This window comes from Spizellomyces punctatus (genome assembly GCF_000182565.1).
Source record: "Spizellomyces punctatus DAOM BR117 chromosome Unknown supercont1.2, whole genome shotgun sequence".
NCBI classification, from domain to species: Eukaryota; Fungi; Chytridiomycota; class Chytridiomycetes; order Spizellomycetales; family Spizellomycetaceae; genus Spizellomyces; species Spizellomyces punctatus.
In genome coordinates, this window is record NW_015971538.1 from 466742 (window position 1) to 489727 (window position 22986).

Genomic DNA, 22986 nt, shown 5'->3' on the forward strand with positions numbered 1-22986 from the left:
GTTCACTATTGTGTGTACTGTTGGTAGTGTAGAGGTGACAGAAAATGGCACTAGCTACTACACCAGGGAATAAACCAGCGATAACTGGTTCGGAAAAGCCAAGTAATTCCCTCCTTACAACCAACCAACTACCACTAGGCCCAATTACACATGCAATACATTACGGTTTTTCTAACCGGGTAACTAAGCCCACCACCACGAGAGAAATCCTACTGTCGGAGGATGTTCAGATGCTTGCGAGTCGAGGATGGGTAAAGAGGAAAGGGGAAAGAGACAGAAGGTCCCCCTTTTATAGACCTTTGGCATGCGCCTCACCGCAGTTTAAAAAAAAAGTTACATTAGCCTGCCACACTGCAGTTTGGAGAATATTAGCAGGCTGCTTTCAGCGATGGGGGGTTCTGATTATGCGATATGATTAACCGGACTATCCGGATAATAATGGGTCTTAGTGCCATTTTTTATCACCTCTACACTAGAAAGCATCTACATGATGAGGTACATAGCAGGACATTGAAAATTGTTTTCTACTTAGATACATCAGCAAACTGCACACAAGGCTTTCACCACTAATTCTATAGCACGATTCAGTTCCTCTTGCGGTCTATGTCCTTTCTCTACATCTACCGATGGGACATGGAGAAAAAATACAGGAGGGGCTACTTCCCAACGGCGTTTGGCCCAATGCATCCCATGGTAGAAAATGTACTCACAGAGATAGAGGCCGGCATTCGTACTGGTCCCAACCTTCCACAGTCCTTTTGAAACTTCAAAGGTCTGTTCAACGTCAGGAACATCTCCAGTATCATTCTTTTTCGCTATCTCTTCACTTTCCGTCGGTACTTCAGATGATGACTTGGAAGGCGTGTTTGGAGTGTCGCCTAGACTATCCAGCTCCTGTTGTACTCGTTCAACGACTTGGGCCAGTAACTTTGGACAAACCCGTAGCTCTTCTTCAACCGTATGCTCTCCCACATTCCCCAATCCTTCAGGCGGAAAGCATTGATTTCCTTCGGGAAGGTCTCCGACGACGTCTTTTGACATGTATGGCCCGTTCCTGGCACGAGTCTCGAATACCATGTGGGCGGGCTTCAATTGCCCACTAGCTCCAACATGGAGAACAAAACGTGGGGAACTTGCAGCATTGAAGAATGTTGGCGCTATGGCTTGTATCTCCAGTTTTAGTCTCTAATTGCACAACAACGTAGTGCAGTGGTAATCTTACCATGCACACGATGGTACTCGACGGGGATTTCCATGACATGAACGAGAACCTCATTTTGTTGATGTCCTTCGTTGTTATCAAGGCCTAGGCCTGGGAACACCCTAGCTTGCAAATTACGGACAGATTCATACGAGGGATTCACCTTAAAAGATTTAAAGGGCTATTTGGCCAACAGGATGTTGGTTTTCTATAACACTCCTCCAGAAACAGAGAGACAGGCCGCCATACCCCATATCCTGTAATAAGGGCGAACTTTTGGTCAATTGAAGGCTCGTCAACTTTCTTCGTCATGGTGTCGGCTTGCCGTTGTCCCGAAACAGGCTGCTGATGTGTACGGGATTTCGCTTACGAGATGCACGTGATCGACCGTCAGTGCTCGTCGTTGCTTTTGTAGCGATCTCCCATTGCAACTGGATGCTATCCATCCCGTTAACGGAAACCCTAAAACGTACTTTGCGCCCAAATTATAGACAGCATTTTTGCATCATTCACGGGCCCCTCGGAGGTGTTGCACTGACGTTGCCAGCCATCCCCACCATGGGGACTGACCGCGCGCATGTCCTCTTAGAGGAGACCTCGTACCAAACAGCGTTACGAACTGCGGTTGCAAACTTTGTTGTCGCCGCTGGCAAAAATGACGATGATGAGATTCCACGCAAAGTGAAACCTGGCATTATCGTGCCTCTTTCCACTTTCTTCTCGGTCGGTTTGCTATGCTTCTTCGTATTTTGCTGCGTACGGACTTTTTTTCGAGACATTTACTCCCCCAGGCGAGCTCTGGCAAGGTGAGATGTGAACGCAGCCGGAGGGCAAACTACGGGAGATGTACTTGTGATGACGGCGCTATGGGAACTGAATCAGTTAATCGCATTTTTTTTATTTTTTTTTTTGAAACTCTTCTCAGCGGGCGACCTCCGCGTCTTCCTAAAGGCTTTCTATCATGGGTGCCCACATTATTTCGAATGCCAGAATCCCTTTTAGTCAGTACTGTGGGCTTGGACGGCGTCCTGCTCCTTCGCTTTTTCAAAATGGGAGCCCATCTCTTTGCGGTTTTGAGTTTTTTTGGCCTGAGTATCATTGCACCCGTCAACTACTACGCAAACCCGCCACAATTTGACAACTCTACTGGCATTCTCTACGAAGACGTTCTAATTCCCGCTCTCACGGTCGAGAACGTTCCCCATCAGTCGCCCTCGCTGTGGATCCATCTGTTCTGTACATGGTTCTTTTCTCTCGTTGCCTACGCCTATCTTATAACGTATTATCGGGGATTAGTTGATCTGAAATTGCAATATGTGGATCACGTTTTACGGCGCACCAAAATGAGTAAGATCGAGCTAAGGTCCCTTATTGTCTTTGGAATACCACGGGAGCTTCGACATGAGGTCGATCTGGCGTCTTACTTTGAAGGCCTCGGCATTGGCAGAGTGGAGAACGTAGTAATATGTCGCAAGTGGTCCCGTCTAAGAGAGGCGGTGCAGAACCGTGCGTATTACTTGACAAAACTCGAGAAAGTCTATGCTGCGGTTATGAGAAATCTTCATAAGCGCCCCCCCGCTAGCGGGCTTCCTATGTTCCGGAACGGTAGCTCCGGAAGTACCGCCACGGCTGGACCAACCTTGCATTCTGGGTCAGCGGATTCTGGGCTTGGAATTGATCTAGGCGGACGCGGCAGTGAGGAACGATTTGATGTGGCGTATAGCCCCGATGAAAGCGAGGATCCAGGTTCAGAAGCGTACCGTCCGCTCGCACCTGTCGGACGACGTTTTACAACCTCGGATCCTGTTGACGCCAGTATATTCGAGTTGATGAGTCGGTTAGACGCTGTCGATCCCCGAAAGCGACCGACCCATAGAACGGGTTTCTTGGGCCTGCGCGGACCAATTGTCGATTCAGCCGAATATTATGCGGACAAGTTCAAAGAATGGGATCGTAAGGTTCGGAGGCTGAGAAGAGTACCAGAGTCCAGTCCGGCCACTTCGGCCGGATTCGTAACCTTTGAGTCGCCTGAGAGCGCGGTATGTGGTCATATCTGGAGATGAGCGTTGATATTGGGCTCATCGCAGCTTTTACTTTTGAGTAGATCCTTGCCTCACAGGTTCTTATACACCGGCGACCATTTGCATGCATGGCACGGCAGGCGCCAGAACCCCGTGACATATTTTGGGTCAATCTTTCATCCAAAGTTGCTGTTAGCTACATCAAGATGTTTCGTTCTGTCGCTGTGGCAGCCACGCTATTTGTATTGGTGTTTTTCTCAACTATTATCGTTACTGCTATCTCAGCATTGATCAGTTTGGAGAAACTGCAAAAGACATTCCCAGGATTGACCTCATTCCTTGACAACCTTGGACCGGGTTGGACGCAATTCATCCAAGGGGTTATTCCAGCTGTCGTTACTGCAGCGTGGACCTCTAGTCTTCCTGCCGTCTTAATCCGTAAGTAAATCTGATGCTCAGACATCCCTTGCTGCCGTAGTCTGAAATCACTAATCAAACCTCATATGGAACAGTTCTGGCGCAAGCTCAAGGTTTAGAGGCGCAGAGCTGGATCGACGCATCGGTGTTGTCCAAGTAAGCTGCCCACGGATGCTTTCTGAAGGAGGGTGCGCAATCTGATCCACTTTTTGCAGGTACTTTTTCTATCAACTGTGGAATATCTTGCTGGTGCAAACCGTGGCCAGCAAAGTCTGGCAGTCCGTGTATGATATCATTAGACATGGACCTGGAGAGATCATTGATGCGCTTGGAAGTTTGGTTCCTTCGGTATGCGGAGGCCGTGCTTTTATCTCCAGCAAGGTTCTAATCACCTCATTTCACGCGTAGGCGGCGCCGCTGCAAATCAATTATGTGATGCTTCAAGCAACAGCGGTTTATCCAGCTCAACTTCTCCTTGTCGGTCCCCTGATATTGACATGGCTAACGCGCATGGCACCTTGGAGTAGAAGCACTCCGCGTCAAGTTTCTGACGCATACTATCCAAGTGTCTTAACAAGTATCAACTACGGGATCGCCTACCCTGTGCCTATTTTGGTTTTTTGTGTGGGCTTAACTTATGCACCTGTCGCACCACTTATTCTTCCATTTTGTACCATGTTTTTTGCAATTGCATGGTTTGTTTATAAGGTGAACCGAAATACCTTTTCGTCATGGTACGATGGCCTCTGTAGCTGACCAGAATTTTTGGCCTTCATAGTATTTGCTTCTTTATGTGAATATTCCGCGTTATGAAACTGGAGGCAAACACGCACCAATGGTAGTCAGAAGATGCCTCGCTGGCATACTCATCATGCAGATGACAATGATGGGTGTTCTTGCACTCAAGGCTGGGTCTGGAATCAAAACTCAGCACCACGGTGATGACGAGAACGGTTTTTTCATAATGGATGATAAGGGAGGTGCAAAGTTGCGTTGGACGGGATACGTCCAGATGGTTGTTGGAGTTATGCCACTATTGGTCATTACGAGCCTTCTTTACTGGTGGTTTAAGCACGGTTTTGAACAGTTGGTGGAAAACACCCCATTAGATGTTGTTGGAGCTGTTGCGAAGGACCTAGCTCGAAGTCGGAACGATGTTGGTGCGAGCACAGACGCATTGGTTGTTGGGGACCTGGAGAAAGGGAAAGAACTGGCGACCGTTACTTCGGGGCGTCGAACAGGAAACACCAATGGGACGATGAGCAAACGAGCATCAATCAGGGCCATTAGGGGACGGGTGCGAAAAGGTAGTACAGGGGCTGGTGACCGAGGCATAGGGCAAAAGGAAGACAGTGATGAAGACTGGATGCGAGAGACGTCTGACCATAGGCCGCTATCTACCGCGACCGATCGAGAGGTGCAGTCGTCGTCGAGAGGGCCGGTGGGTGCTGCGAGTTCGCCCACAACCTCAGATGTGAATGACCAGGCATCTTCCCCGACACGCTTCGACATGATCAACGAAGAGTCGTTTGACGGACAAGCCTATCGCTACAGCCATGATTTATACGGTGGCGATGATGAGGCAACTAGCTTACTGATAACTGAAAACGACGAAAGTCAGTCACTGTTACATGATGATCATGAACACCCGCCATCTGACATCGAGGATGGCACACCGACGCCTCATTTGGAGCCTCCAATGACGCGGGTGCCAGGCATTCTGGATGCTCCATTCATATCGGCTACAGCTATCGTACCCGCTGGCGATGAGGCGGACAATACAGCCTCACTATATTTTGACAATGAAGAGGATGATCTTCAGATTCATACATACGTCCATCCTGCTCTGATTGGTCGCCTTCCGGTGGCATGGGTACCGGGGACGAGCCAACCGCGACGGATCCAAGAAGCGAGGGAGGAGCAGCGGCGGGAACAGAAAGAGTTATATCGGCGTATCGTTGGAAGACAACGAGTCGGCGTATGGGAGTTGGCTGATGGTGATGACACTGCAGGTAGAAGTACCAATAGCGCGGGGCAACATACAAGTCGGGATGGAGTGCCGGGTGATGTGAGGGTAGGACGAAGAAGAAGAGATAGCGGTGTAGTCAGGAAAGTGTTGAGCTTTGTGGATGGAGTGACGAGTTGGGCACACTTGAGCATGAGTTAAAAAGTTGTATGTAGGTTTATTGATATACATGTTTTAATGTCGTTTCATAATGTCGGTTTCAGCAGATGGGAACATTTACTGCCAATCCCCCCTGACTGGTTTCCTTGTATTTCGATTGCATATCCACGCCCTGAATGTGGAGTCCGTTTAACACTGGTGCATGACAGTGATGCGGCAAATCATAAGACTCCATACGTACCGTTTGCCTCATCGTCTCAATCACATTGTCCAAACTCACTCGATGGGTTCCATCGCCATTTAGCGCCAGTTGGGCTGCAGTGACAGCTTTAACTGCTCCAAGAGCATTCCTCTCGATACACGGAATCTGTACCAACCCCTTGACTGGATCACACGTCAAGCCCAGATTGTGTTCCATGGCGATTTCCGCCGCATTCTCGACCATTTCCACACTAGCGCCCATAACAGCTGCGAAGCCAGCAGCAGCCATGGAACACGCCACACCGACCTCCCCCTGACATCCCATCTCAGCTGCGGAAATGGAGGCTCCACGTTTGTAGAGCATACCTATTGCCGCAGCAGTGAAAAGGAACTCGGTGATGTCTGATTCGTGAGCACTAGAATCGCTGGCGTCAGAGAAGAATTCGAGGTAGTATTTGAGTACAGCCGGAATGACACTAAAGTCCAAAGAAAGAGTCAATTTTCCAAACATCCATTTTTGCATACTGTATGTGCTCGCAAATCACATCCATACCCAGCTGCACCATTTGTTGGAGCTGTGACTACTCGTCCTCCTGCAGCATTCTCCTCATTCACAGCAATAGCATAAGCACTCAAAAAGTCCAAGGCAGGAAGAACCATTCGTTTACGATTTCTTCGCCTGAGGACATCCACTCCATCTTTGTGATACTGCGACACACCCTTTGACCGTTGCGCGGGCACTGGAGTAGATGTTGATTCTGCCCGTCCTACACCACCGCCACGCTGGCCATAAATGCCTCTTTGCAATTTTTGATACAACCCAGGCGCTCGCCGCTGGACTTTGAGCCCCCCTGGAAGCACGTCATTTTTATCCGCCAGACATCCATTTTCAATACTCTTGTCCATCACCTCCCAAATTTGCTTGGTCTTTCGTCGGATCTCTTCAGCTGATCTCCATCTGCGCTCGTTTTCCCAGACGACTTGGGCAATACTCATTCCTTCTCGATGACAAACCTCCAGCAGTTGTTGGCCGTTACGAAATGGTAGGGCAGCGGTTGTTACAGCCAAGTCTTGATTCTTCCTACCCTCTTCTACAGCGCTCGGATCGTACGACATGTAGTACACGTTTTCACCGTGGGCGACACGCGTACGTTCATTCACAACGAAGCCACCACCGATTGAAAAATATTCGTTGCACGCTACGAGCTCTGCAGATTCATCCATGGCAAGGAAGCGCATGCCATTGGGATGTTGAGGGAGGGAAGCTGCGGGGTGGAAGATGAGGTCACGAGTCGGGTGAAAATCAATTGGGTGAGTCCCGTTGAGTGTGAGGGTGGAGGTTTCGGCGATCGTACGGCATCTGGTTGGAATGGAATGAGCGTCTACCTTTTCAGGAGCTGTGTCCAGAGGTAAGCAGATAGAAAATGTGACATGCAAGACAAGCAATCGATGCGCAACGAACCTTCCCCTTCCAGTCCCATAAGAATAGCATTGCTAGCGTCAAAAGAACTCAGCTTTGCAGCAAGAATTAGACGATTAAGACTGTCATACGTACGGTGTGCCGTGTCCTTCTCCCGTTAACGCCAGACTTCCATACAAATGCACCTTCATAATTTTGACCCGCTCCAATACTCCGGCTTTCCTCAAATCCTCCAAAAAGATTTTGGCTGCTCTCATTGGTCCGACAGTGTGACTATCGACAGCCACTGGGTCAGTTGGACGCGAATGAATACAGAAAGATTTGAATTTCGTAGCCTTACCTGGAGCTTGGCCCAACCCCGATGCTGAACAGATCAAATGTACTGACAACAGCATGATGGTCGTCGTTGAGTGGGGCAGATGTTACAGCTGGCGTTTCCGCCACTATCGGCCGCTGGACTGGTGACAGGATAGGTTCGACGTCAAAGGCTGAGGCGCTTGACAAGCGTCGTGCGCTGCTGCCATTGCCAATAGGTTTCAGGAAGCATGCAGACGGGCGTGGGTATCGGTATGAAAGAAGACGGCGAGTGCAACGAATAAGCGGTGCGTGGTTGGAGGTAACAGCCGGTCGTAGGGACGCCATGGCGATAAACAAAAATCGTGTCGCTCACAAACAAATTTCGAAAATGCAAGGATGAGCACAAGTACAAGCGTCCGACAAGACGTCCGCTATTTCCTCGTTATGCGTTCGTGACCTCGCCTATGCACTCGCTTATCGACAGCCGGTGGTGACCAAAAAAAAAACAAAAACAAAAAGGTCAAGGCCAACACCAAACACCGCAATGCAACTTCTTTTGGTAACGTCCGCGCTCACGTTACTTTTTGCACTTGAATTTCATGGTTCAAACTCCGATATGGAAGGGCTTTGGGAGACATTTCAAAAAGATAACTGCAGATATGGCATTTTACATTTCTGCATAGCAGGATATCGCACAATGATCCTTGTCGCATTGCATCGCATCATGGCATATTACCCATTTTCAATCGTTATTCGACTGCCAATTAGTCATTCCAACGGCATTCCATACTCGCTGAAAGTTCTTCCTTATTGCCGCGCGCATAGATTGAACCAAAAATCAAATCCTGATTTGAAATGTTTCGAACTGAATAAATAAACCATTGTGACATTTAACCGACAAATGGTGAGCCCCTTTCTGAACGCATGCCCAATAATAGTGTGGTTATGCATGACTTGGAATGCATTCCATTTGTGGCACAGTCATGTAAGTCCAAAGCCTTGGCTGCAGAATCTGTGACGTGATCGGCTGACTCATCAGAGATGTCTGACGTCTAACCTGCGTTGAGCCCTTCTTCAAGAGCAGACGGCTGTTCCTCTACCTTGTTTCTCCACATTGGCATCCAGCACACAACAAAGCAGAGAAAAATGCCTTCTGCAATTGTATTTGGCGCTAATGGCATCTCGGGTACGGCAATGCTTCAAGCCTTGGTGGCCCAGGAACCAGCACAGTTTTCGAAAATCGTCGCCATTTCACGTCGTCCTCCTCAAATCAATCTTGACGATCCTCGCATTCATTTTGTCTCTATTGATATCCTCAACTCTAGTCTAAACGAAATTATCAAAAAGATGCGCGACGCTGGAACTCAAGACGCATCCCATGCCTTTCATTACACCTACATTGCCAAGAACGACGAAGAGGAGCTTACAGAAGTCAACAAGGAACTGTTCCACAAGGCACTTGAGGCCACTGCCGCGGTTGCAAAGGATTTGAAATGTTTTTTGCTGCAAACTGGCTACAAGTATTACGGAGTTCACAAGGGTGGAAAGTACCTCGCGCCTATTCCGTTCAAAGAAGATGCGCCTCGACACGAAGGCCTCAATTTTTATTATGTCCAAGAAGACATGCTCAAAGAAGCTGCGGAAAAGCACAACTGGAAATGGATCGTCACTCGGCCCAATTTCATCATTGGGGTTACTAAAGGCAATTTCATGAACCTCGCTGTAACCTTGGCTCTGTACGCTGTTCTTCGTAAGGAACTCGGGCAGCCATTCACGTTCCCGGGTAATCAGATCATGTACGACAACATTGTGGATCACTCGGCTGCTATCAACAATGCTAGGTTCCAGCTCTGGTGCGGAGAGAATCTAGAGAAAACAGGGAACAGAGCATTCAACATTCACGATGGGGATAAGATTCGGTTCAGAGATGTTTGGCCCAAAATAGCAAAGTAAGAGCTTGTCCGAATCAAAGAAATTTCTCGTCGTCTAAATGTCACCTGTAGCTACTTTGGCCTTTCTCTGCCTTCTGAAGCCGAATTTTTCACAATCCCGAAGCCAAAGCCCGGCGAAATTGCGTTGCAACTTTCTGTTGAGGAATACGCAAAGGACAAGCACGACCTATGGCGAAAGATCTCTCAAAAGTATGGCTTGGATGAATCTGCGTTTAACTATGCCACCTGGGATTTTGCTGGTAAGCCACATTTACTCCTTCTCAGGCAGATTTGGATAGTAACTGTATGAATATCTCTAGACTTTGCGACCGGTCGGACATGGCCCGATGACGGGGACATGAGTCGTGCTCGGGAAGCTGGATGGACGACGACGGTGGATTCATTTGAAATGTACAAAGAAGTGTTTGAGAAGATGAAGAGGCTGCAGATGATCCCGAAATATTGATCTTATATACCACATGAAATTACATTGTGAAAGGATTCCATCTCATCATTTGTCCAAGATTTAAGCGCAAGCTTGATTCGCTTTCATTTGGCTCAACTGCTTCTTCATCCATGTCAAGTGCGCCGTCGGGATTTTCCCCTTCAGGCACCACTTTTCCCAGTTGGTAGGCAACCATTCCTTCCGTAGATCCTACCACGATAATGCCTCGCGTAAGCCCGAGTCTCGCGGATGAGAACCCAGCTCCATTAACTTTAACATGACGCATCGTTATTGGTATGGGGATGTCTATACTGGAACTTGACTGTTCAAAGTAATGAAGGGCGATCACACCATCCCAGTCACAACTGACCAGGCAATCGCCAGCAGATGATGTGATTGCGGACGGAAATGCAGGATGGACAGTATGTTGACGGTGTGAATGCGCTTCGCGGCCCGGTCTGCAATCCCAAGTGTCAAGAATCCCACGGCGACGATGACCACCGACGTGAATCGTATACGGACTAGATGGATGCGAACCGGTCAGTGATGATGCATACATGCCCGTATGAAGGGCTTTGAGAAGCTTCGAGGGCATTCGGAGATCCGTAATTGACAAACGTGGAAATCGTCCGCCAGTTACCAGTGCATGGGACGGAAGGTACTCCAGGCCAAGAACTGTCCCTTCTTCCCGCCAGCTTGCTAAACATGCCGCAGGTTTCGAGCGGCGATCAAATATTTTGACCATCGCACGCTCACATCCCGCAAATATTAGGTTTTCTTTAACGTTCACCGAGGGTACTGCATTCGTCTCCGTTGAGAATGTCGAGATAGTTCTTCCACTTTCCATATCCTACAAATGACTCACTGTCGGCGTTCCAGCGCAAATTGTCAGTAACTTTAAGACATACCTTGATATAAATGTGTCCACCCCAGGAACACAGTAGTTCTTTCTCATCCCAACCACATCGGGTCATCGATGTGGTCCCTCTATGTCCGCTTCTAGGTGCTTCTGTATATGATTCATTGCTTTCGACACTGTTGACACGATTGACACAGTGCAATCGCAAACCGTTTGTCTGGTCATCGGCCTCCAATTTCCAGAACGATAGCCCCTCCTCAGATATGGCAAATACAAGTCCGCGTTCTTCATCCAATGCTACGTCCCACACTAAATCATTGCACCCTGTTTTGCTTCGTGGTATGTTGTGGAGACGAGAATATCGCCATCTGTAAAGCTGTCGGTAATTGGTTTGGAGTGAAGAGGTGCGAAACCTATTTGACAGATCCCTCCGAAACCAGACTTTTTGCCATAATGAATTGTCTGTAGCTATCCGACATAAACGACGGGATGCTGCAGCACAATGGAGAATGTCATGTGCGGATAACTGGGAAAGAATGGCTGCGTGGAGTTCGTCTGGAAGACACTCCATGGCCCAATTTTGCCCAGCACCCTCAACGGCACAAGATAAAGGCGCGTCATCCCAATCGGATTTGTAAACTTGGCTTGGGGGCATTTGAGAAAATGTACCGCCGTCAGCTCATTACATTCCTGCGACGAGTCGCTCCGTTGACCGTGCTCACCATTCCACCTATGAACCCAATCCCAACCCCCGAAAAGCCTTTGCAAAAACCTTCTCACCATGATCCCACCGGGGGCTTTAGGAACCCATGGCCGTCATGTCACATGCAGACACTTTGGTCTGCATTTGGCCTTATGAAGGATTGGCGCATGAGCAACACTTGGAAACTACCTCCGAAAGAAGAGCGAGTACAAGTGGTCGAAATGGATTGGGAGAAAATCAAAAATCCAAGTGCGGACGGTTCAATACAGGCGACATGGTATGCAGTACTGGCGACGGTTTGCGTGCCAAGGGGCTTGCTTTAATGTGACCCAGGCTAGGCCATGCTGCATTCTTGATTCAAATTGAAGGAGTGAATATTCTGTGCGATCCGATATTTTCGCACAGGTATGGCCAGATGTTTGTTTCTTCCCATCTGTTCCTGGCCGTACTAAAGCGCTCTTAGATGTTCCCCGTTCCAGTTCATGGGTCCCGCGCGCTATACAGATCCTCCATGTAAAATAGAGGACTTGCCCAAGATTGATGTGGTCATTATCTCTCACAATCAGTACGTTTTTTGTAACATCTGTGAATCTGGTTTCCGAGTAATGGAAGTAACATTGCATAGCTACGATCACTTGGATCTTACCACGGTGAAAGCCCTTGAGCGCGATCACCCTCACTATTACGTGCCGTTGGGAAACAAGTCTTGGTTTGCGCCAATCACATCTTCAGTTACGGAATGCGACTGGTGGGATGAGCACGTACTTGAGTTGCCTGGAAAGGCCAAGGTCCGCATTGCATGTACTCCGTGTCAGCATTTTACGGGTCGCGGATTACATGATCGCAACCAGACATTGTGGAGTAGTTGGGCAGTAATTGGGGAGAAGGGAAGACGCTTCTATTTTGCTGGGTGAGAACGAAGTGGCATTATGGGCAACACGCCGCAAGAGCGACGAGCTGACGACATTGGTGCAGCGACACAGGATACAGGACTGTCAATAAGGGTGCAGATGAAACTCAAGTCCCAATCTGCCCAGCATTCAAAGAGATTGGCGCAAAATACGGTCCATTTGACCTTGCATGGTGCGTCCAAAACACTAATAATGACCTGATGCCTTGATAACTGACGTGGCCCCGGTTAAGCATTCCCATCGGTGCCTATTCCCCGCGCTGGTTCATGTCACCCGTTCACTGCTCGCCAGAAGATGCAGTTTGTGTGCACAAAGATGTAAAATCCAAGCGCTCGATCGGCATGCACTGGGGTACCTTTACCTTGACTGATGTACGTCTCTGCTCTGCAATGTTGCGTTCTTGGAGGTTCTGACGTTTGGTCTGTCTGTAGGAGGACATCAGAGAGCCGCCTCTTAGACTACGGGCGGAGGCTGAACGACAGGGACTCAAAGATGGCGAGTTTGGTGTTTTGCAAATAGGTGAAACAATTTCTGTAGGAGTTTAAGTTGACGATGCAGATAGGTCAAACAATTTTCGTAAGAGTTCAAGTTGAAGATATAAAGTACATGTAGCTTTCTAACTAGATAGGATGGTATATTCGTCACTGTTGCCTTTTTCGAATCCCTCTGTGATCCTTGCTTGTGCGAATTTGCATATCTCTCCATATTCAAAAGGAAAAGCCTCAAAAACGTAAAATGATGATGTGCAGTGCAATATCATATATTTGCTATATCTACATGTTTACAAAGGAAAACGGTATGCAAGAACCCTTCCTCTGCCAAACAAATCCAACAGTATCCCATAATCATATTTGCACAAGAAAGTCCTCAAACTACGAATGATCGACAGCCAAAAAGAAAAAAGAAGACACTATTCACCATCAGCAGCAGAAATACTGAGCAGCGCTTTAGTAGTAGTCGGTCTTCTTGTCCTTCTTGTAGTCGTTCTTGTAGTATTCGTTGCTGTAGTAGTCGTTCTTGTAGTCGTCATTGTACCCAGCTTGAGGAGCAGCCGAGTAGTAATTGCCGCGGTGCCTTTCACGGCGTCCGTAGTCGTCCTTTCGGTGGTAATCATCCTTGTGGTAGGAGTCCCTGTGGTAGTCGTCGTTCCATCCAGCTTGAGGAGCAGCCGAGTAGTAATTGCCGCGGTGCCTTTCACGGCGTCCGTAGTCGTCCTTTCGGTGGTAATCATCCTTGTGGTAGGAGTCCCTGTGGTAGTCGTCGTTCCATCCAGCTTGAGGAGCAGCCGAGTAGTAATTGCCGCGGTGCCTTTCACGGCGTCCGTAGTCGTCCTTCTTGTAGTAGTCGTTGTCGTAGTAATCGCTGCCACCACGTGCTGCTAGGGCGACCGGCGCTGCTGGAACGACACTGGCAGTTTCCGAGCGAGCTTCAAGCTGGGTGACTTCCTTGTTCTCGACTGGAGCTGCTGAAGCGAGACCGCAGGCCAGGAGAGCGAAAAGACCGTGAGTGAGACGCATGTTGCTTTGTGTGGTATACGAAGACTAGAGGGTTGAAAAGATGGATTGAAGAGGACTGCTGAGGAGATACTATTGAAGGTGTGTTGAGTGATGAGAAGAGGAGGTAACGGTTGGTCCTCCTTTTATGCAAGTTCTCAGTCGTCGGCTGATGCACCCAGGCGTACACATCCCTCCGGTCAGTAACAGGGGCGTAAAACCTCAGCTTTGCGGCAGTACAGACTGGAGCATGTCGGTTTTGGGCATCTAGGGGCTGCATGGGAATGGCTATGCATTGGGCTTTGTCATGGAAAGCCACCAAGGGCTTGAAAACCGGAAAACTGACAGGGAGGAACGCGTGGAGCAGTTGCCTTTTGGGCGCAACTTTCTACTCCGCCTTGTATATTGGAGCAGAGCCATAATTAAACCTATGCGGATGGCCAATCGTTTCTGCAAAGTGTTTCCGCAGCAAGCAAAGTTGGGTGTAGGCTGTTGATGCTCAGCCGAGGGATCAAAAGGAAGGAACACTTGCAACACGCGCGCGTTTGGTTGCGTAATACACGCAATCCCGCCTGAAAGTTCCTCAGCCATTATTAGTGCGAATGACTGGCTGAAAACGAGGGATTGAAAGATGGACTTTGCAGTTTGTCCTTGTGCTTTCAAGTGCAGTAAAAGCTATCGCAAAATACTTTGCTTACTGCTCTCTCCAAATGTGTAGTGAGATGAATATGACAAGACATATATTGCGTACTTATATCATGTCAAAGTGGATTCTAAAATGATCACGTGACATACATCAGCATCACCCGACAAACGCAAATCCAAAGCGAAGGGGTTTCAACCCTTCAACATGACACCAATGATATGACAAGTGGTTTTCTCACCTCTGGCCCCAAAAGCTTCCAGACAACTCTTCTGCTGATATCGGATATTTTCTTTAGGAGGGACGTTCATAACCCTCCTTGAACAAAACCAGGAATGCCAGTGTTCTCAATTCTGAACTGCCTCTTACCCTTCCGTCGATCATCCATGACATCTCCAGTGTACACTGACGGCGACTGGCAGTGTGATATTTGTAGCCTCTACAACAGGGTGCGCTTATTTTTCATTCCCGTGCTTAATTGCATCGGAGGGAGAGTGGTGAACAAGAATACTAACTGGCCTTTAGCCCACGACCAAGGTATGCGCTGCATGCAACATGTCTCCCGCTGGTCCCGGGATGTGGTCGTGTACAGAATGTAGCTATCATAACATGGTAAATAGGCGATCACAGATACTCTTATTGTTTTCAAACTTACCTAGTTATTTCAGAATGAAGTAATTGCTTGTGCCATGTGCTATCAAACACGTGTGTCGGCAAAAGACTTGGCCTACACATGGGAATGGGCCCCTAACCCAGAGCAGGTATTTGACAACTAATCTTATGTCCAGTTTACTCATCTCACTTTGAGTTGTATACTACCAACTAGTGGATTCCTTATGATACTCCTACCGCTGCGGTCATTGAGCAAGCCTTTTTGTCGAGGCTTAAGTCCACGACGCTCAACGTTGGGCCGTATTTCATGATGTATCCCAGAACATACACGTTCCACTTTGACTATGAAAGCGGCAACTTTTATCAGCGCAACAGGGCGAGTGGTATGTGTCGCACAGCAAGGAGGAGAACCGGCGAAGAACAAATGAAAACGATTGATAGTAAACTGGTGGAGAAGGGTGACCGATGCGTCATTTGCCAGGAAAGGTTTGACGAGGATGGGGCGAGGGAGATTGTGCAGCTGGTGATGTGCACTGGTCACTACTTTCACAAGGGTTGCATCAGCGGGTACCTCAAAGTGAGAGACACCTGTCCCGTCTGTTTCAAGAACGTCGAAGCATAACTACATCCTTTGGTGATATCGTTGCAGAATTGGCACTTGCAATATCTGAGCCTCATAGTACATCCAATTTGTACGCAATGTATGTATCATAGTAATTAAATATAGCAGAAGTTTCACTAGCATCCAACATCTACATGAAAATAAACGGAGCTGAATTAATGCTGACTAATCCGATCACTCAAAGGATGATTCATGCATTTGAACCATTGCCAAACTGTTGAAGAGTAGGCCTTTCTCAAGATCTCACTGGCAGCCACGTTTCAACATGACCACAGGCCTTCCAGCAACGGCCGAGATGCCCTACAAGGACTACGTTCTGGCCTTGTCCTGGGCGGTGTATCTTTGGAGCACATACCTCAAGTAAGGCGCCGTGTCATTGAACCCTCTACCTGTCTGGTGATGTCTGTATTTACGCTTTTGCTAGTTACCGACAGCACCGGAAGCTACGCGAACCAAAGCTTCCACCGACCATGGCAGAAGTCGTGAAAGACGAAGATTTTCAGAAAGCACGATCATATGGCTTGGATAAATCTCGCTTTCAGTTCTTTTCCGATGCGTTTGACCAATTGCAGTCCACGGCGTTCATTGTTTACGACTTTTTGCCCTACTTTTGGAACTTGGCTGGCGCTGGCTTGGCAAAGTTTGGTTGTGGGGAAGATTATGAGGTAGCACCAAAGATGAGGTACATGGCCTGGCGCTTATCTTGAAAGGTTTCTTACATGCTTCCGCTACTCTCAGATCTCCCAATCGATCGGCTTCGTTGTAATAATGAGCCTTTTTAGCCTTGTTCTCGGTCTTCCATTTTCCCTATATCGGACCTTTGTTATTGAAGAAAGACATGGATTCAACAAGCAGACGATTGGATTGTTCTTTTCTGACATGCTCAAGGAGCTAGCTCTTTCTGGCGTGATTGGCATCCCTGCAATTGTCGCCTTTCTGAAAATCATCAACTGGGCGGGTCCATCCTTTTACTTTTACGTTTGGGTCTTTGTGTAAGCTGAAGTTTTCATTGATATCTCTCATTAAGTTAAGAATAACATCTCTTGTGTTTCACACAGATTCGTCTTTCAGATTGTCATGCTCATCATCTTCCCCACTTGGATCCAACCTCTCTTTAACAAATTCACCCCACTAGCTGATGGATCTCTCAAGGAAAAGATTGACGCTTTGGCAGAGCGAATCAGCTTTCCCCTAAAAAAGATTTTTGTTATTGACGGATCCAAACGGTCGGCGCATTCTAATGCATATTTTTACGGATTCTTTGGGAACAAGCGTATTGTGCTTTACGATACGCTCCTGGAGCATTCCACTGAGGATGAAGTGTGTGGTGTTCTTGGTACGTGGTTAATAACAAAAAAAGGCCTCAACAACACTGCGATCTGATGTCATTTTGTTCTGGAACTCCTCTTCAGCCCATGAACTTGGTCATTGGCAATACAACCATGTCTTGCAAATGTTGGTCATTATTCAACTGCATCTGTTCTCCCTGTTCTATATCTTCAGTTCTTTCATCAACCACGTTCCACTGTATCGCTCGTTTGGATTTTCAACCCAACCACCGTTGATAGGGTTTACGCTTTTCCAGGTAGTTTATCAGCTGTTATGCATCCTTGGCCGGCACGGTGCTCAGTTACATTATCTTTGTAGTATATTATCCTTCCCGCCGAGATGGTACTCTCGTTCCTCCAAAATGTCGTATCAAGAAAGAACGAATTCCAAGCGGATGCATTCGCAAAGAAACTTGGATATGCGAAACTCCTCAAAAGTGCACTCATCAAGCTGCAAGTGGAAAACAAAGGCAATATGAACCCGGACAAATGGTACAGCGCTTGGCATTACTCGCATCCGCCTCTAGTTGAACGGTAGGTGGCAAAACATATGGATTTTACCAAGCCTTATCCTTAATCATTAATGTACTCTCATTGCCAGGCTGAATGCGATAGGAAAGACTGAGTAGATTAGAGAATCTTTTGTCTTTACTTGCTATATAGGGCAATCTTTATACAGTGAGAAAATCACAGTGGGTTCACAGTTTGGCCCGTAGTGGGTGTCCGACAGGTAAAGGGCGGTGGTTACTGTCTGCGCCATCGGTTCCTGTATGCCTGTCTTTCTCCCACAGCTCTTTTCCAGCTCTAATCGTGGTGAGATACCATTGGACGCATCTTTCTCGACGAGTGTAGTCAAAGCCACGACTATGACCCACTGCATCAAACAACGCCTTCCAAAGTGGGGATCTGTCGGGGTTTGTCTGTACTCCAATACCGCGTCGTCTTGATTCAGGCATGGAATGTCCTGTTGTAGTTTCAACTGCATTTGCATCATCTGGCACTTCTTCCGCGGCTAGGAAGGACGGAACATGTCCATCAAGCATTAGATTCTCAATCGTGGCAAGTAACGCTTCCAATCCGCTTAGCGCAATTGTGCGCACTTGGTCGAATAATACAATCGCAAGCTGGTCTCGCTGCATGATGATGTCGGCCGGTCCGGCGACACTCAGAATTTGCTTCAGACGACTTGACCCGTCGTTCGCAAATGGCTGAGATTCAGACTGGTGTTGTTCGAAGGTGTCAATTTGATGTGACAATCGATCGATATGCGTTACCAACCGGGCCAGGCAGTTCCACGCCAAGGCATCACCCTCCTCTTCTTGAAGCGCCGTTTGTGCGTCTGGTTCCCCCACATTTGACAGTTCAGAGTCCTTGTTTTTTGCGTCCTGTTGCTGCTGCTGCTGCAGGTTCCCGCCATCCTCCCCTGATTCCCCGTGACTTTCCGAGAGCTCCATCTCCCTCCCGCTTTCCGAAATGTCTCGACCTGTCCTCCTACCCGACGCTTGAGCGCCTTCATCATCGTCTTCTTCGTTCTCGACGTCAGTAGACAGTATTAATCTTCCTTGATGAGCAGACGAGAAGGCAGACAGTGATTTGATGAGGAATGCAAAACAGCGACGGAGCAGATCAAAGTCGATCGGCTCAGGAGAGTACTAACGGATAGAGAGATTGGCCACCGCAATAGAAGAGTACATTCTGACGATGAGTGCCTACCTCCAGCAGTAGCTCAGCATACCACGGAGCAAAACTTCGTACTATATTCCTGAACCTCGACACATGCTCAAATGTGGAGACACAGATTGCATGCGCCATTTCAAACAGATCCTTATCTTCCGTCGTGGGATTTTGGTGGATACTGGCTTGTGGTCGGTGAAACCTCAGATATGGGTATACGCGAGGTAGAACGTCATTGGCCACGTAACCCTCCGGAAGGTGCCGCATCAGTTGGCGGGCTAGAGTAAGATGGAAGAGGAGGCGACATTTGCTGACGGGGTTGGACTCAACTTGACAACATAAATTTCATGTTAGACAGGGGCGGTTAACGTTAGGAATCATCACCATTCCCACCATATAGACCACAATAGGCGGGGGTTAATAGTCGCATTGTGTCTTCTATTTTGGTACTCGTCTGGTTTGCTTGCTTCGCGTCCTGCATCAGGTCTGGAGGCGTCTCTAACCAAGCCACCAGACCTTGGACAGTTTCTTGCCATGCTTTGAAACCGCCCAGACCGAACCGTGCGGTGACAAAGTGCATGTACGAGAAGGTCTCCAGCACGAGTTGGACTGCTTGTACTGCTGAATGGCTGTATTGGTCAACCGCACTATTTGGATGGTGTTGATGATCAAAGAGAGTATCTACAAAACTCTTCGAGATGACTGTTACGACAAAGAGAGCGGTTTTGAAATATTGCCACAAAGAATCGTAAGTGTCCTTATGATCTGACACAAAAAGTCAAAACACTGCCCAAAAAATCATTGCAAATAGATGCATGCATACCTTGGCTTGACTGTAGTACTGAGCCATCGACATTGCAAGTCTCCCATTCTGTATACAGACGCTGACAGAACTGCCGCATTCTGCAGCAGATGTCAGCTCGAACAAGTCTGTTAACAGTGAAAGACAGGATTGATAACTCACGTCTCCAAGGTTCGCAATACTGTATCATACTCTCCATTGTTCCATTCAAAGTCAATAAGCACCCCAATGGCTTTGGACATCCTTCCCATTTCAGCGTATATCGGGTGTTGAGACGCCTTGTTCACCTTTGCTTTCAGCCGTTCCGAAAATAACTTTTGCGGCTCTTTTGCCTGTTGCAAATAAATATGAGACCCACGAAATTTGTCACGCTGAGCGCATGATACAGTCCCCACCTTGGAAACTTCCAAGGATAACTGTCGAAGAAAGCCTTCCTCAAGAGCGAGCGCTGTATGATGTGTGAAGAGCACATCCACCACCGTTTCAAGGGCCCCCTAGGAATCGGATCCGCATAAGTGTGAGAATTCGGCATCTTTCCAGTTTTGAGACGGGCACTTACTTGCCAATTCCCTTCCAACCTGTCCACGTCCGGCGAGTTCAGATATCCCAACACCTGTGCACACCCATACGCCAACAGTTCCTGACACACTTTGAAGAAGTTTAGTCGACATGGCAACAACTTGAGTACGATATCCTCTACCTTGCTGTTGCTCGTTCGTAGACGGCTCGTTGACCTGATCCGATGCTGCTATTAAAGCGTCTAAAGTCCTCTTTTGTACAAATCTGCGAGCGGTTCTCTCCTTAGATACAGATTTCACCGCTCCGTTTCCTTTGTTCAACCTGTCTGAAAATGCACGCCTGGTCAAAAGCAAAGGGCTTAATGTTCCGCCGCTTCTGGTAACAGTCAGATATGGTCGGAAGTACATACCATATGCCGACTTGAGCCATCAAAGCCACGCCACATTGTACTGAACATTGAAGTATTGGTCTTATTAGTTGGATGCGGGATCGAACGACTGACATAAAGCATCATACCTTGTTTACCAGCTGCATTGCTAGAGGCAGACGTAATGGCATCTGATAACGATGCCAACCATTCCGGAATCTCTACCGACGTTTCCTTCAGACTCCGAATGCGCCACCACGCCCGGCTGCTTTTTGCCTCTGTTGATGCATCACTCTCCCAGCGCGCTTGCGTGACGTATTGGTAGAGGTACATGATCTTAATTCCTCCCTCCACAGATAGAAGTTCAGGAGGTGTGTTCCTGGGAGCTATTTGATGTGCCCATGCGGCAATTAGTGCTTCATTCAGGGCTCCAAATGGAGCAGGTGGAAGGATCTTCATCGGATGCACCAACGCAGTGTATAGAGCATCTTGGTTGACAGGACTGGCAGAATTACGAGTGGTGAGGCGAGAAAGAGACGTCTTAACAATCAGGGACTTGTATACCTGAAGGAAGGTAGGTGTTGAAGGCCCGTACACAATGTCTCAATGGCGGTGAGGTCCATTTCGGGCGTCAACTTCCCTGACAATCACGTGCTGGACGTTAATAATTGATGCCGCGAGTTGTATGAACGGTTGATCGTACCGATACTAGCTGCCAATGCAGCAAGACAATAGGGCAGGATGCTCGGGGAGGGATTGGGTTGACTAATGAGTTCCTGTGCCGTAGTAGCTACGAACTGCAAAATGTCGGTGGGCATGTCCAACGATGCAAATGAATCTACAGAAAATTATCAATACGCTGTCGTACGCGAATCGAAGCTGCAAGGACATACCCGTTTTCCGGATCCAGAAGGAAAACAAGCGAATGATTGGGGCGAGACTCGGTTGAAAGAGCCCCGCATCCGATGACAAAGCCCGACGCCCAAGTACTAGAAGACTTCTCAGAAATTCCGCACTATACCATGAAGCAGGCAATTGTGCAGCATAATGTGCCAAGATTCTGAGATTCTCAAAAGCCTTGTAGCATCATGAGACACACCACGGTTATCTTGTCGATCTCAATGATAACAGAAAAAATAATCAAACATACGATGAAATCGCTCTGATCTGTGAATTCGATGATGGTATAAAAGCTACACGCTAGTACGCCTCCTAGCTGCTGAACATTGGGCGTAGGGATGTTCACTGTCGCTTCTTCATTCGCGGAATCCAAGGGGATAAAGCCTTGTAGTCGAAGATTGCGGACACGGATTGACTCAAAGACCTCGTTCAAAAGAACGTTACTATATATCATAAGAGAGATTAGTCAAACAATGCTCTCCTCCAAGGTCCAATGACCGTCAGTTACTCACCTTGAATATCTTTTCCCTCCCACAATCTTTTGAAGGCGTAGGTTCTGCTGATCAAATGATTCCTTCCAAACATTCGGGCCGAGACGTGAATGCGTCATGATGCCGAGCCGCTACAGTACGGTTTGATGAGTGCAACAAAATCTAATCCGCACTATTTTCGAGGCTACCTGTTCCCTGATTTTTGCTAACACATCCTCAAATATCCGCTGAGCTCCCGCAGCGTCACAAGGCCCAGTAGCGTAAACAGCCAGGTATAGAAGAACAAGAATAAGTCGCTCCAGATTGACTTTGTCTGCCTCTGTCATCACACTATATCCCAATTCTCAAGTAAGCACGTTATGAATCAGCCTCGCGCATTCTTAGACGTACGTTGTTTCCAAGATGGGATATTCCCCGTCAAGATATTTGCCGACATTCTCCCAGTTAAACTGTTGAATATCGAGTTTGACGAACAGGTCATGCAACGATCGTCCTTGAAAGGGATCAGGCAGATACACCACACCCGGGGATCTTCCATCTGAAATGCTCAATGAATGAGGACTCCTTATGGGGCGCTTGCCCTACAGAAACGCACCAGATGAAGGAACTGCGGGGGTTTCTTCCAAATGTCGCAAAATCGTTGCGACCCGCTCTAAACGTTCAAGACGTCCGGCATGTACCAGCTGAAAGATTGCATTCACCCATGGCGCGGTTCTTGTTCCGACGGCACTAGATCGTTCAGAAATCACAACAGCAAAGTCAGTCGATATGCACCACAAGGAAAGCGAAATGAGATGAGCCAACTCTTGGGCAACATACGAACCCGGTGGAAGGAGTTTGAGTGATCCCCAAAGCCTGGAAAATATCTTCTTTCAGGTTGAACTGTGTCATCTCGCCCAGCTACATTTCGAACAAGGATCCTTCGATTCGTAGGGCTGGTTGCAAATTTCTGGTCCTTCTGCTTGTTGACTCATCGGGATGGCTGAGCAGCATGAGTAAGCAAT

At 48.0% G+C, this 22986-nt stretch overlaps 10 protein-coding genes across 10 annotated transcripts; 5 read left to right on the top strand and 5 right to left on the bottom strand.

The window, feature by feature from the left end:
- Nucleotides 1–391: 391 nt before the first annotated feature.
- On the bottom strand, nucleotides 392–1523 carry SPPG_01041 (uncharacterized protein). The gene is made up of 3 exons (XM_016749364.1): nucleotides 1451–1523; nucleotides 1223–1382; nucleotides 392–1163 (listed from the first exon to the last, which is right to left on the bottom strand). The coding sequence occupies exons 1-3, from the start codon at nucleotides 1511–1513 to the stop codon at nucleotides 538–540; spliced, it is 849 nt and encodes a 282-aa protein (XP_016611605.1). The 5' UTR covers nucleotides 1514–1523; the 3' UTR covers nucleotides 392–537.
- A 123-nt stretch (nucleotides 1524–1646) lies between these two features.
- SPPG_01042 (uncharacterized protein) lies at nucleotides 1647–5876 on the top strand. Its single transcript, XM_016749365.1, has 7 exons — nucleotides 1647–2007; nucleotides 2127–3240; nucleotides 3306–3660; nucleotides 3735–3795; nucleotides 3855–3987; nucleotides 4048–4347; nucleotides 4418–5876. Exons 1-7 carry the CDS (start codon nucleotides 1760–1762, stop codon nucleotides 5804–5806), a joined length of 3600 nt encoding a protein of 1199 aa, XP_016611606.1. The 5' UTR covers nucleotides 1647–1759; the 3' UTR covers nucleotides 5807–5876.
- Nucleotides 5741–8239, bottom strand: SPPG_01043 (L-serine ammonia-lyase). Its single transcript, XM_016749366.1, has 6 exons — nucleotides 7726–8239; nucleotides 7521–7658; nucleotides 7428–7459; nucleotides 6519–7362; nucleotides 6006–6441; nucleotides 5741–5936 (listed from the first exon to the last, which is right to left on the bottom strand). Exons 1-6 carry the CDS (start codon nucleotides 8025–8027, stop codon nucleotides 5865–5867), a joined length of 1824 nt encoding a protein of 607 aa, XP_016611607.1. The 5' UTR covers nucleotides 8028–8239; the 3' UTR covers nucleotides 5741–5864.
- Nucleotides 8240–8667: 428 nt separating this feature from the next.
- On the top strand, nucleotides 8668–10133 carry SPPG_01044 (uncharacterized protein). Its single transcript, XM_016749367.1, has 3 exons — nucleotides 8668–9631; nucleotides 9686–9873; nucleotides 9934–10133. The coding sequence occupies exons 1-3, from the start codon at nucleotides 8829–8831 to the stop codon at nucleotides 10077–10079; spliced, it is 1137 nt and encodes a 378-aa protein (XP_016611608.1). The 5' UTR covers nucleotides 8668–8828; the 3' UTR covers nucleotides 10080–10133.
- SPPG_01045 (uncharacterized protein) lies at nucleotides 10038–11533 on the bottom strand. Its single transcript, XM_016749368.1, has 2 exons — nucleotides 10967–11533; nucleotides 10038–10908 (listed from the first exon to the last, which is right to left on the bottom strand). Exons 1-2 carry the CDS (start codon nucleotides 11486–11488, stop codon nucleotides 10099–10101), a joined length of 1332 nt encoding a protein of 443 aa, XP_016611609.1. The 5' UTR covers nucleotides 11489–11533; the 3' UTR covers nucleotides 10038–10098.
- A 5-nt stretch (nucleotides 11534–11538) lies between these two features.
- SPPG_01046 (uncharacterized protein) lies at nucleotides 11539–13277 on the top strand. The gene is made up of 7 exons (XM_016749369.1): nucleotides 11539–11897; nucleotides 11954–12025; nucleotides 12084–12185; nucleotides 12246–12530; nucleotides 12596–12703; nucleotides 12764–12902; nucleotides 12963–13277. Exons 1-7 carry the CDS (start codon nucleotides 11581–11583, stop codon nucleotides 13074–13076), a joined length of 1137 nt encoding a protein of 378 aa, XP_016611610.1. The 5' UTR covers nucleotides 11539–11580; the 3' UTR covers nucleotides 13077–13277.
- Nucleotides 13255–14491, bottom strand: SPPG_01047 (uncharacterized protein). Its single transcript, XM_016749370.1, has one exon. It carries the CDS (start codon nucleotides 14046–14048, stop codon nucleotides 13479–13481), a length of 570 nt encoding a protein of 189 aa, XP_016611611.1. The 5' UTR covers nucleotides 14049–14491; the 3' UTR covers nucleotides 13255–13478.
- Nucleotides 14492–14867: 376 nt separating this feature from the next.
- Nucleotides 14868–16023, top strand: SPPG_01048 (uncharacterized protein). Its single transcript, XM_016749371.1, has 4 exons — nucleotides 14868–15116; nucleotides 15193–15279; nucleotides 15336–15428; nucleotides 15494–16023. The coding sequence occupies exons 1-4, from the start codon at nucleotides 15003–15005 to the stop codon at nucleotides 15899–15901; spliced, it is 702 nt and encodes a 233-aa protein (XP_016611612.1). The 5' UTR covers nucleotides 14868–15002; the 3' UTR covers nucleotides 15902–16023.
- Nucleotides 16024–16129: 106 nt separating this feature from the next.
- On the top strand, nucleotides 16130–17955 carry SPPG_01049 (zinc metalloprotease). The gene is made up of 7 exons (XM_016749372.1): nucleotides 16130–16261; nucleotides 16326–16566; nucleotides 16640–16893; nucleotides 16960–17237; nucleotides 17314–17486; nucleotides 17549–17763; nucleotides 17831–17955. Exons 1-7 carry the CDS (start codon nucleotides 16167–16169, stop codon nucleotides 17856–17858), a joined length of 1284 nt encoding a protein of 427 aa, XP_016611613.1. The 5' UTR covers nucleotides 16130–16166; the 3' UTR covers nucleotides 17859–17955.
- SPPG_01050 (uncharacterized protein) lies at nucleotides 17779–22944 on the bottom strand. The gene is made up of 19 exons (XM_016749373.1): nucleotides 22806–22944; nucleotides 22578–22711; nucleotides 22373–22520; nucleotides 22171–22312; nucleotides 22004–22113; nucleotides 21742–21934; nucleotides 21485–21668; nucleotides 21295–21429; nucleotides 21156–21231; nucleotides 20741–21093; nucleotides 20634–20673; nucleotides 20406–20563; nucleotides 20265–20353; nucleotides 20101–20199; nucleotides 19868–20037; nucleotides 19727–19806; nucleotides 19297–19668; nucleotides 18943–19232; nucleotides 17779–18881 (listed from the first exon to the last, which is right to left on the bottom strand). Exons 1-19 carry the CDS (start codon nucleotides 22871–22873, stop codon nucleotides 17928–17930), a joined length of 3795 nt encoding a protein of 1264 aa, XP_016611614.1. The 5' UTR covers nucleotides 22874–22944; the 3' UTR covers nucleotides 17779–17927.
- Between the last annotated feature and the right edge of the window lie 42 nt (nucleotides 22945–22986).

Bases quoted from the DNA above. Each gene is read 5' to 3' on its own strand.
- SPPG_01041 (XM_016749364.1), bottom strand. From the start codon at position 1,513: ATGACGAAGAAAGTTGACGAGCCTTCAATTGACCAAAAGTTCGCCCTT. The intron at 1,383-1,450 runs GTATGGCGGCCT...TTGGCCAAATAG, and splicing joins CCCTTATTACAGGATATGGG to CCCTTTAAATCTTTTAAGGT. The intron at 1,164-1,222 runs GTAAGATTACCA...TGGAGATACAAG, and splicing joins CGAGTACCATCGTGTGCATG to CCATAGCGCCAACATTCTTC.
- SPPG_01042 (XM_016749365.1), top strand. From the start codon at position 1,760: ATGGGGACTGACCGCGCGCATGTCCTCTTAGAGGAGACCTCGTACCAA. The intron at 3,796-3,854 runs GTAAGCTGCCCA...CACTTTTTGCAG, and splicing joins GACGCATCGGTGTTGTCCAA to GTACTTTTTCTATCAACTGT. The intron at 4,348-4,417 runs GTGAACCGAAAT...TGGCCTTCATAG, and splicing joins TTGCATGGTTTGTTTATAAG to TATTTGCTTCTTTATGTGAA.
- SPPG_01043 (XM_016749366.1), bottom strand. From the start codon at position 8,027: ATGGCGTCCCTACGACCGGCTGTTACCTCCAACCACGCACCGCTTATT. The intron at 7,460-7,520 runs GTACGTATGACA...TTTTGACGCTAG, and splicing joins GGAGAAGGACACGGCACACC to CAATGCTATTCTTATGGGAC. The intron at 7,363-7,427 runs GTTCGTTGCGCA...CTCTGGACACAG, and splicing joins TATGGGACTGGAAGGGGAAG to CTCCTGAAAAGGTAGACGCT.
- SPPG_01044 (XM_016749367.1), top strand. From the start codon at position 8,829: ATGCCTTCTGCAATTGTATTTGGCGCTAATGGCATCTCGGGTACGGCA. The intron at 9,632-9,685 runs GTAAGAGCTTGT...TGTCACCTGTAG, and splicing joins GTTTGGCCCAAAATAGCAAA to CTACTTTGGCCTTTCTCTGC. The intron at 9,874-9,933 runs GTAAGCCACATT...GAATATCTCTAG, and splicing joins TGCCACCTGGGATTTTGCTG to ACTTTGCGACCGGTCGGACA.
- SPPG_01045 (XM_016749368.1), bottom strand. From the start codon at position 11,488: ATGGAGTGTCTTCCAGACGAACTCCACGCAGCCATTCTTTCCCAGTTA. The intron at 10,909-10,966 runs GTATGTCTTAAA...AGTCATTTGTAG, and splicing joins GTGGACACATTTATATCAAG to GATATGGAAAGTGGAAGAAC.
- SPPG_01046 (XM_016749369.1), top strand. From the start codon at position 11,581: ATGTACCGCCGTCAGCTCATTACATTCCTGCGACGAGTCGCTCCGTTG. The intron at 12,026-12,083 runs GTATGGCCAGAT...AAGCGCTCTTAG, and splicing joins GATCCGATATTTTCGCACAG to ATGTTCCCCGTTCCAGTTCA. The intron at 12,186-12,245 runs GTACGTTTTTTG...AACATTGCATAG, and splicing joins GTCATTATCTCTCACAATCA to CTACGATCACTTGGATCTTA.
- SPPG_01047 (XM_016749370.1), bottom strand. From the start codon at position 14,048: ATGCGTCTCACTCACGGTCTTTTCGCTCTCCTGGCCTGCGGTCTCGCT.
- SPPG_01048 (XM_016749371.1), top strand. From the start codon at position 15,003: ATGCCAGTGTTCTCAATTCTGAACTGCCTCTTACCCTTCCGTCGATCA. The intron at 15,117-15,192 runs GTGCGCTTATTT...ACTGGCCTTTAG, and splicing joins TTTGTAGCCTCTACAACAGG to CCCACGACCAAGGTATGCGC. The intron at 15,280-15,335 runs GTAAATAGGCGA...TAGTTATTTCAG, and splicing joins AATGTAGCTATCATAACATG to AATGAAGTAATTGCTTGTGC.
- SPPG_01049 (XM_016749372.1), top strand. From the start codon at position 16,167: ATGACCACAGGCCTTCCAGCAACGGCCGAGATGCCCTACAAGGACTAC. The intron at 17,238-17,313 runs GTACGTGGTTAA...ACTCCTCTTCAG, and splicing joins TGAAGTGTGTGGTGTTCTTG to CCCATGAACTTGGTCATTGG. The intron at 17,764-17,830 runs GTAGGTGGCAAA...TCTCATTGCCAG, and splicing joins CATCCGCCTCTAGTTGAACG to GCTGAATGCGATAGGAAAGA.
- SPPG_01050 (XM_016749373.1), bottom strand. From the start codon at position 22,873: ATGACACAGTTCAACCTGAAAGAAGATATTTTCCAGGCTTTGGGGATC. The intron at 19,807-19,867 runs GTGAGTTATCAA...CATCTGCTGCAG, and splicing joins GTATTGCGAACCTTGGAGAC to AATGCGGCAGTTCTGTCAGC. The intron at 18,882-18,942 runs GTAGGCACTCAT...TCTATCCGTTAG, and splicing joins ATGCTGAGCTACTGCTGGAG to TACTCTCCTGAGCCGATCGA.